Raw genomic sequence first — 11,329 nt, forward strand, 5'->3', positions numbered from 1 at the left:
CCCTGACCCTGGGGGTCCCCTATGGCTTTCCATAGATTTCTACCAAAATAGATGACACGTAAAATGATGACGTTGCACTGTTGACGTTGAGGTATAGGCTATTTGTAGTGTAACGTGTTTGGGTCCGTGAATTTGAGTATAGATCCTTAATCAAGACAATTAATTAAACAAATGGTTAGAAATGATAGGTTAGACGTAGCATGTGAAAATAAACGAGTCAACATATACAATAATAGGATTTCCTATCCTTAACATAAAAGCATACAACTTTCTTTAAACAATAATGGTATGGGTCTCGCACGCGACACGGACAGGTCTGTGTTCTGCATGCATCAGTACCAGGACAGGTACGGATCTCCGAGGTCTCTGTCCTATACACAGGCAGATCTTAATAAAATTCGAGGAAAAGTAATTACAACTTTATTAACCTTCAAATACTGTGATCCAGTATACTAGACACCGTATACTGTATTAATTACAAGCCTTATTAACCTCCGACGACAGTCTGCACTGAGCTCCGACTGGCAACTGCCAGCTTTCTGTTGAACGCTCGTATATATACTGATGTATACCCGGACTACCCTTGGCCGCTATCGTATCACATTACGATAAAGTCCGGCTGACGTACAATCTCTCACCAGAGGGCGTATTACGCTTCGCTACAACACCTCTGTTAACGTCTAAATGCCAAGATTCTTGGCAAAACTTACCGTGACCTATTGCATAACAAATTATTAATTATATATTTTAGCTTTAAAATTTAAAGAAAAGTCTATGTATGAAAATTAGAAAGAGATATATCTGTATCACCGTATCTTACAAGGGATTATTTCTCGGCGGGATATTGCATCACTAATGTAGACAGATATGAAGAACGTGGAAAATTTAAAACGCATTGCCGACAAATATCAACATGGTTTAGTTTTTAAAGACAAACAACTTGCAGCATTGACACATATACAGAAAAGTGAAGGTTATACGCTTGTTAATCTTCCTGTGATAAAGACCACGCGTCTCCGCCTTCCGTACTACTTTTTAGACGTTGACAGAGGTATAAGTGGAGCGTAGCGGGAACTAGATTGGCTGACGTAATGCATAAAGACATCCCGAGCCCGATCTCTGTCACAGTAGTCTATACAAAATATGAAATCTTGGAATGATATCTGCTGCGTCTTTTAAAACATGTGACAATCTGTAGGAGATTCGCTTTATACCAACTTTGGACTAGAAGTTGTACAGTGTTGTAAGGACTAAGGAATTATAAATCCTATACTCTGAAATCATTCTGTGTACGGCGACAGTGCTAGTCTATTTGTGAAACCATGGTAAGTTATATTAATAGTATAATGTTAGAAAACATTTCTGAAAGTTGCTAGAGTTTCCTGCATTGTCAAAGGAATTTTGCATGAACAACTTCACTGCTTGCCCTACCGTTTCCTATGAGAACGATTGAAAGGTTGGGGGGGGGGGGGGTTAGCATCCGTTACCGAATAAATTAACCAGTAAAAAAACATTTCATTGAGGTAAAACGAGTCTTTTTCTGTTTTTAACGAACATATTTACTCATTAGCATTCGTAGGATAATGCAAGAAGTTCCACAAAAAGAGCTTCGATAAATTTAAATCTTGAATCGAGGGATTGTGTCAAAACCGGAAGTACTATTGAAAGCATCCCGGGGATAAAGCATTGATTTGTCTTTTGGGTAGTATCCACCACACGTATGAGATAAACCTCGTTATCTCGAACTAGATCGGAACTTCGAAATATCCGAGGAATGGAGATGCCGGGGGTAAAATACTAAGGGAATAAATGGTTTGGACTTAAAATCACTTCGACATACATGCATGGTAATCGAGATATCAGTGTTTGAGGTACGGATATTTAAAACCCCAACATTTTTTTGTTTTGTTTTATTTAAAACACTTGCATTGTAATTTAATAAAATTATTGGTTAATTAAGATCTTGAATCTCGAAATTCGAATCTCATATTCCGAATTTCGAAACTCGAAAGAGCCTTCTGGGATTTCGTATGCAATTAGACAGTGCAGTTCGCCCATATTGTTAATTTGGAGAGGAGTAATTGTTTAGAATGACATTCTTTCGCAGAGATGTTTTATTTCCTCATTGTGTGTGTGGGGAGGGGAGGGGGGTTATTATAATTATAATATAAAAACACATACAATATAACCGGTATCATACAAATCAGGTGATTCGACATTAAACCATACATGTGAGATACATGAGCAGTGTTCTTCTGTACAAAACTCAATGTGTGACAACGGGACCTGTGTGTGTCGGTATGGATATACTGCTGTTAATTCAACATATTGTCAACAAGGTTTGTACATGATGTTATCTTGGTTATGTTTTAACATTTCAAATCTAAAGTTGGCTGAAATGGTTTTCTACAGTAACTGCGATTTAAAATAAAAAAAAATATATAAGAATAGTAATTCAAATTTTCATATTATTACGACAGTGGAGAAGATTGAATTCATGCAAAGAGATTTACTTCTAAAATCAAGTAAGAATCATCCTGTCTGATAACACACGAATGGGTTTGTGTTCAATATTTTCTTACGTTATAGAGGTATATAGGGACAGTATAATTATTTTGGTATATGTCATAAACCCTTCGAAATATATACTACTTATTAATATAAAACTTTCGTACATATTTCATTATGTGAAGCAGGCAACGGCATTGGGGTGACCTTAGGAGCTACTTTTGGTGGATTCATTCTTGGAGTATTGTTCACTGTACTTGTAGTTTATATCCTTTACAGACGATACAGCTCTGATATGAGAAAACGGTAATAATATTACCAATTCAAGGAGATATAAACATTAGTGAGACAACTCAGATATCAAATTCCGAGTTTTAGTCGAGGAAAAGCAAAATACAAAATCTTGACATCATCGTAGTCAAATGGTGACCAGATAGATACAATGTTAATTTTCACTTACATATAATTATATCTGTGTGGAAAACAAACAATCAATCTATTAACAATCTCTTTTCAACAAGATATAAATGCTTTTTACTTAAACAACAGTTTCTACTGTTGGAGTCATTTGCAAGAAGCCATATCATGTTTAAAATGAAGATTTTTCTTACAAATTAGGATACATTTTTTAGTTAAATCGTTTTACATGGAAAAAGTTTTTTTGCGAAATTAAAAAATACACAAAAAAAATTTCAGAAATGATGAACTTCAGTTTATTTACAAGTATCTTTCTATTTATTTGATATAGTGAAGAACCTGGAGTAGCGTTTGTTGGAAATGATGGTTGCAGTACAAATTCAGCTGTTGAAGTTATTCAGGGTCAAACGTTGAAAGACAAAGGAAGACAAGTACAGGTAGAGGCTATAAGGTGAAGATAACGATCAGTGATCGATCAAAAAAAATTACAAACAATACAAATCTATGAACAGGGCATAAAACACGGGGCCCCGGAAATTTCTTAGGTGGGATCAGGTGCCTTGAAGGAGTAACCGTTCCCTGTTGAACCTTTTTTTTTATTCAAAACAAATTCCCTTTATTTAATTTTTTTTTTTTTTTTGAAAAACACGAATGATCAACGCAGGTGGGTTAAGGCTAATATATGCATTTCTATGCAAATACTCTAATTAAAATGCCTAAGGAGTATATATATTATACAGAGAAAGTTAAAACCTATTGTCTAATACATACCTGATACCCACGATTTGAGATAGCCAGTACACATTATGACGTCATATTATGATATCATTGTTCTATACGACAGAAGATTATAAAGGACATCAACAAAATGATTCGGCGCAAGGGCATGCTCTTTTTTATTTAACTGAAACAAGGTATATTTTGAAGCAAAATATTCCAAAGTTTGCTGGTATTGCTGCACAAATATCAATAGACCAGTTGTATAATTTCTATTAGTAAAGTTTTAAGTTGAATAAGGGTAAAAATGTACAGTCCGGTATAAGTTTCCTCAAAGTTCGATCAAATGATAAAATGCCTAGAATTTGTGCAGCAGTTTTATTAATCTATAGAATATTCTTCTTAGCATTATACAATTTTTATGTAAAAATAAATAGGGTAATACTTTGTACCGAAGCTGGTTTGTTGATGAGTTTTATTACCTCCAGTAGGTAAGATAAGTGACGTCATAATGTGTTCTGGATATAACATATCGTGGGTACTGAGTATGCATAAGAAAATAAATCAAAACTTTCTCTGAATAATAAATATACCTCTCATGCGTTTTTATTAGCTCATTTGCATAGAAACGCCAATAGCTAGCCTTAACTCACATGCGAATAAAATACGTGTCAGGTCTCAGACATTACACAACCTATTTTGATTTATTGATTAACAAACAACGTCGAAACTCACATCTTCACGTTTTCTCCCATATATCCCGTAATTTTATGGAATAATCAGGATTATAGCAGAGCTGCTTGATTTATACAAATTTTGATGGAGGTTTATTTGTAATTCAAGAGAAATGAGAACTTTAGTTTGTCTTCAGGGTCATATATTGCATTATATAATAATCTATCTAATTTGAAATTCTATCAGAAACCAAATGTACCCAAACGTACTCATAGTTAAAGATTGCAAAGAACAAATGAGAATTCCACCGTTCTGAAATTTAAAAAATGATATGCCCTTAAAAAATTGTAATTCCTCTAGTGTTTGGATACAGGCTTGTAATGTTATTATTATTATTATTATTATTATTATTATTTTGGTCAAATGCAAGTGCATTGTTTTTAAACCTAAGCATTTCTATACATTTTTTACACACATGTACACTGTATCATATTTTTTTTAATTATGATTAGAGAAAAGTCGTCAATGTTCCTCCATATGCTCCTTCAGTAGAATCACCAACTTATAGTAACGTTCAAGAAGCTGGAAAATCACGATTGAAAAATGATTACGTTTATAATCATCTGAATGAGAAAGAGGAAACCCCCGAAAATAACGATCACTATGACGTTGCTCCAGGAACATCACGCCTTGCTGAGACCGAAAGTGATTACAGTCACCTAAATGCAGGGAGGAGAAATGACAGAGTTATCTTATCCCAAGATGACGAATATGCTTGTACTGAAGAATCAAATACTGATAACTATTTCACACTTGAAAAGCAGTAATATGAATGAATCGTGAAATAAATACCTATTTAAACAGGCTTGAATTGAATTGGAAATCAGGTTTTTGTGATTTTGATAGTGGGTTTCCTGTCTTTATATTCCTCCTTTTTGGTGCTTTCTGATGACTTTACAGTTTAGCTCCTCTGCTGTAACAACATTATCAATTTAAAACACAAGGTACAAGAAAGTTTAGTTAGGGGAAGGACAAACACCACCTACCCCAAGACAAACTAAGATTAAGCTAATTTGTGAATGATTGGTTTGGGACAGATAATTTTCAACATTTTCCTGTAACTAATAATACTAGTAAGCAATAAAATAATTTATGTGGTCGAGATTTTTTTTCTGCATTTGGTTTAATGCTGGCACAAATAATGAACTCCATGTTACGTATTGTTTGATTCAAACACAAAATTGTATTATGTTGTTTCAAAGTTTTTAAAATGTAAAATATAAAGATATTTCCTGAAACTTACGGTTGCATATATTTTCATTAATGACATTTATATGAAGTAATTCATGCTCAAATAACCATTAAAATGATTTCAGGGAAGCTTAAAGAACATTGAATAGCTTAGAAAACACGTCTATCAATGTGCGAAAAGGCATCAAGTGTATTCATTAAACATTTATAAGCTTATGCTTATAAAACATATGTGCATATATGTATATTGCCAGTTGTCTCCTTTAATTCAGAATTGAATGCACAAGTCTGCATTGTACAAATAGCTTCTCTTTTGTTTCGTCCATTTTCATCATACTTTGTTGGAAATGAATATTATTTGAAATGGATGTTTAAGTAATCAGAAAAATGGATGATAATCGATTTTCTTTTAACCTTATGAATCATTGCTACAATTTTCAAAAAATATGTCATTAATTAATATTGTCGAATCATAGCAAGTTGTATGCATGTGTATACATGTAGCTCTGTTGGTCAGAGACAAGAAGAGCTTATGCATTAGTAAGGTTCTGTCATAGGTCTAGCTGTTTGTCTCTCCGCATGTCCATTAACAACTTTCCAAAATGCTACTCGATCCTCCTTCAATTTTTGTCTGATATAATACTATTCAAATAATCATTTGAATAATACACATGTGGATTATAAACATAATAATTTGTATCGGTTTTTGATTTCGATGATTTCATCGATCTTGCCAAAGCTAGGCAATTTCAAGTCTATTTGCTGCTTTTCTATCTCTTTCTTGTTATAAGTACAAACCAATAGAGCAACAATCTTGTCAGAGATTTCTTTTACCTTTTCATTTTTAGTCACAATAATCAATGAATAGCTTATCATTATTCTATTTCTCTAAATGTAAATCATTTCTGTTTTGATTTTTTTTATTTAATTCTAATGTTTTCAAACGTTTTAAATGTTTTAAAAGGATTTATTAAAGGCATCATCCATTTTCTGAAAGTATTTTTCTTCATATATACCAGCCAACTTCTTGACTGTAATGTATACATGTACATTGACATCATGTTTCGTTTAGGCTTTAGATATTTTGGTGGTTCAAGCAACAAGTTTTAAGAATTTATGGCAGAGTGTTACATTCAGCTTTTTAAATTTTTTGATGGCTTCACCATCTCATTTGCTAATTATAACAGTACATTAAGTTTGTGTTAAGTCACAATTTAAAAAAAAAATGATCTTTGAACACACGCATACTTTAAACATGATCAAAATATTTTCAAACTTTTTAAAGATTTACTGGTAACGTTGAATTGTCTTCCGCAGATATTTTGATTCTATTGACACCCTAAAACATTAATTTTATATATAAATAATCTTTCTCTTCAGGTTTTGTTTTTCATTCCAGTATCTCACCATAATAAAAAACAGAAATTGCAAAAGAGTAGTCATTCTTTTCATAATTAGATTTTGATGTTTTCATCAACCGAAACCATCCGTTGTAAGTGATGTTTATATAATTTGTAGACTGACTACTTAAAATCCACAGTTTGAGTGACGTGTTTAATATTTATTCTATGAACGAAACGACTTGTATCTTCCCCCAAATGTACTTGCGGCCAAACTGAAGACATTTATCATTTTTTCTTTGTATGCAAGAAATATGAACGTCCAAGAAATGACTTAATAAACACTATTCTTCAACTTGACCAGCAAAATATAATAAATACTCATTTTTTATTGTGTGGAAACGAATCTTTGTCTACCGATGTAAATATTCCAATTTTTTCTGTAGTGTCCAGAAATTTATTCGAGAATCAAATAGATTCTTATTCAAAACAGTGTCTTTGATTTCAATATGTATATGCAGAATGAAAATTTTAAATGTTTTAGCAAATATCAAAGATTCTTGTTCAATAAATATTGTAATCACTGTCATCCCATCGACTGTCGTGTAAACTCTTCACATGTTGGACTTCTTCACAAGAACCACTGGGCCAGTTTCAATCATAATTGTCACAAAGCCACCTTTGTTGTAGGGGATTAAAGTTTGTTCAAATGAAGGGTCACGCTCTCTTTCAAGGGGAGATGATTATGAATTATTGAAAAATAAATGGCAATCTTCTTTTCACACAGGAATATAAAGGAAAATCTTTAAAAAATCTTCTTCTCAAGAACAGCAAAGCCATGATTAGTCATATTTATATGGAGGCATAATCGGATAGTGTAGGGCGGGCCACACCCAGTTAGCTAAACAACGTTATTAAAAAGTTATAAAAACGTTGTGAGAATATTATGAAAACATTCTTAAAACGTTGTTATAGCGTTATTTTGTGTGTTTTTTTTTTAAACGTTATTACGTTTTTTTTCCAAAAAAGCATTTACTGAAATGTTTTGAAAACATTTCTAAAAATCGTTTTTAAAACATTTAAAAATCAATTTTACATCAGAATAAACAAACGTATTTCTTAATTACAGTTAAATAAATTTAAATCCATTATTAATGTTACCGAAAAACTGTTTTTTAACACTTGCAAAGTTAAATTACAGTCTTCCTTCAAATGAAATTTGTACTGTTTGAAATATGGAAAGATCACAGTATCCTTAATCCATTAGAAATTCACCTGTATTACACTTGGACATTTTTTTATTTTCTTCTGAAAAAAAAAAAAAGATTTGAATATAAAACTTGAATTGACTAAATGACTACCCATCCATGCTCGTACATTTCTTTTTAGTAAAACATATCCATATATAAAGCATCTGACAACTACGCATACAACTAGTTTGTTCATTTAAAAAATCTGATAAATACAGAAAAATATGTTTTGGTATACATTTATTTTCATAAACATGTATTTACACGAGTAAAATGGTTATTCCAGCCTTCCATTGGTCTTGTAACGAGGTAAATTTGCGAGTCCTCTGCATAACAGTGGTAGTACATTCCATGTTGTCGACAGATGGCTCAAATCGGTTTTGGAAAACAAACAGTAGAGTTTAGGTCCAAGAACAAACCCTTGAGGGACGCCAAATGGAAGAACTCGCTAGGTGGATTTGAGTGAGTTAATTGACACAGATTGACGTCGATTTTCTAAGTAAGATTGAATTCACTGTAAGGCTCCACATGTTGTTCCATAAGCTGCATTGAGCCTATCCAATAAGATACGATGGTCAATGACTTCAAATGCAGCTGACAGGTCGAGGAGCACAAGGACAACAGATGACCCACTATCTAATGCCTGCGTAATGTCATTATGCACTTTGAGGAAAGTACAGTGTAGTTTCTGGAGAATGTTGTTTTCTGTACGCTGTCTGCATTGTGACACAATGGCAATTTAAGTTTAGATGGTTGTCTAGTCTCTTAGCAACTACCTTTTTAAGTATTTCAGAGAAGAAAGACAGTTTGCTGACAGGTCTGTAGTTTGAAAGGATTTATTTATCTAATCCTGGTTTCTCGAGCAATTACTGCCTCCTTGAAGCTAGAAGGAACTGCATATTCTGAGAGAGATGCGTTAATTTATTATTGATGTTATAATAGGAAGTAGTGATGCCAAGCATTGTTTTGTCAGATAAGTTGTGAGCGGATCACAAGACTTACGGGATGGCAGAATTAACGTTAGTTATAAACGTTTACTGGGTAAGCTTTAAAACATTAACAGCTACTATACGTGTTAATGATGATTCGTACAGCCGCGTAATTAGGAAGACAGTCTACATCTCCGCTATATTAATTACTGCTTTTATGTTTGCAAGGAAGCACATATAAAGTTAACACATATTTAAATTTATCCTTTTCAACTTTTGAAGAAACGTTTCAATGTTTGTTAAATTTGCGGAATATTCATTTCCCTGAATATTAACTCCGCGAGCTAATTTCCTGCTTTACAGTTTTTTAGTTAGTAAGTGTGAAACCATATTGTATGTATTTAATATTTCGGCAAAATTTCTATAAATTATTAGTTTTATATGCCCCCAGAATATGATTCTGTCCCTATACAAACTGTATTCTAGCGTTTGTTGAGCGCCCAAAACAAAGATATATCAATAGTCAGTGTTTTATTTATGGATAATGATGATGATGGATGATTTATGGACGATGTTTGGGAGTTGATTTTATTATCAACTCTCCCATGCACTTACCCAGACCAAACGGTGTTTTTACTAATGACTTCTCTGAGAGAAAAATCATCAATGGAAAGTTATCGCCGCTGACAAGAAATAATACTTGAAAATGCTTGAAAAATTTAATGAGATACATTCCGAACACATTATTGATCAAGAAAAATTTTTCTATTTCATTTTACATTGAAAACATTTCAACTTTAAATGATGCTACGACTAACTTTCTGTAATAGTATTTGCTGTGTATTTTTCCCACACTCGGCCACGGTGTGGCAAGTTTCAGTAATCTGGTTCAGCCTCTGATAAGCGCAATATAATGACATGGGATCAGTAATAAAAAGAGTTCTTTGAGGGCTGCGCTCTCTCGAGGAAATATCTCGAAGAAACCAAAACAGACCACAGAGTGCACAGAGATCTGCTAAAGAATTGTTCATATTGTACTTGCAAAATAAACCCTGGAAGCTTTCGTTCGACAAACTTGCATGGAGACAATAAAAGCGGAATTAATAATGAGATACATGTACATGTATATATTTAAATGCATGATGGTATACAGAGAAGTTTTTTTTCAAATTGAAACAGACAATATTGATGTAAATGCATCGTCTAACTGTTGTATGCGCGTGACTGATTATCACAGCGGGCGTTTATCTCCTATATGTGTAAAGTTCTAAAGCCGCAAATCAGAGCTCCCCACTACAGAAGAAGTGACCTACTGCATGGACAAACTTAACTTCTGATTAAGCAGCCTTTTACTTTTCTGTCCAGAATGATTTTTAATAATAGTATGCACACTAATACACAGGATTGAATTTTCTAGATGCGTTATTTATGAACTTGCTGAATGCTTTTATTATTTTTTTTCTTCGGAATGTTGTACATGAGATTGTCTCGATAATTAGTTGACTGTTGAAATAGCAGGATTAAGATTGGATCCAGATTTTTGCAAATTGGGGGCACTTTGAGTATTTTTTGCGTGTAATTTGTACTATAACAAATGTTTGGAACAAACAAAAGACCAAATATGTCGCTTTGTGGTTTAAATATACCTGTAATGACATTTTATCTCGCTTGAATCTTGATCAAAGGTTTAGCAAAATCAGTCCCAAATTTATGAAAGGATACATTAAAAAAGAATTATGCCAGACAATAAGGCTTAATTATTTTTTCATAAACAAACGAAGTCTATTTTAATTTTAAATACACTGTTACATCATATAGTGTGTCTGAATACATGTAAATACCTAGCTGTAACATTTCATTCGATCCTCTGGCTCTTTCTCATTTGCTCAGAAGGACTTTATCAAAAAGCATTAAAATCATTTCTTTAAAACAGGTAAAAATAATTTCAATGGATCCAGATATGTGAAAAAAATAAATTATTCACATTTTTTTTCTTAACACTATTAAAACCCATTTTATTGTATGCATCTTAAATTTTTGAATTTTAATACAATTAATTAATAAATAGCATTCATATTAAAACTATTGACAGCATATACTCCAACTTAATCTCTGACACACTTCATCTGAAATGTAAATCAATACTTGGTGCGCTGAAATCTTTTTTTGCTGTACTATCTAAATTGGGTAGATTTCCCCTACACTTTGACGTTATACTATCGATGATAACATTGATATGGGC

At 32.7% G+C, this 11,329-nt stretch overlaps 1 protein-coding gene across 1 annotated transcript; it reads left to right on the top strand.

Annotated features, from left to right (window-relative positions):
- The first annotated feature begins 2,269 nt into the window (after nt 1–2,269).
- Nucleotides 2,270–5,193, top strand: LOC133184828 (uncharacterized). Its single transcript, XM_061319909.1, has 4 exons — nt 2,270–2,339; nt 2,697–2,814; nt 3,257–3,362; nt 4,830–5,193. The coding sequence occupies exons 1-4, from the start codon at nt 2,270–2,272 to the stop codon at nt 5,142–5,144; spliced, it is 609 nt and encodes a 202-aa protein (XP_061175893.1). The 3' UTR covers nt 5,145–5,193.
- The last annotated feature ends 6,136 nt before the right edge of the window (nt 5,194–11,329 follow it).

Source organism: Saccostrea echinata, unplaced genomic scaffold (assembly GCF_033153115.1).
Source record: "Saccostrea echinata isolate AGI-Se365-2 ecotype Australia unplaced genomic scaffold, CSIRO_AGI_Sech_v1 ptg000011l, whole genome shotgun sequence".
Classification (NCBI taxonomy): Eukaryota; Metazoa; Mollusca; class Bivalvia; order Ostreida; family Ostreidae; genus Saccostrea; species Saccostrea echinata.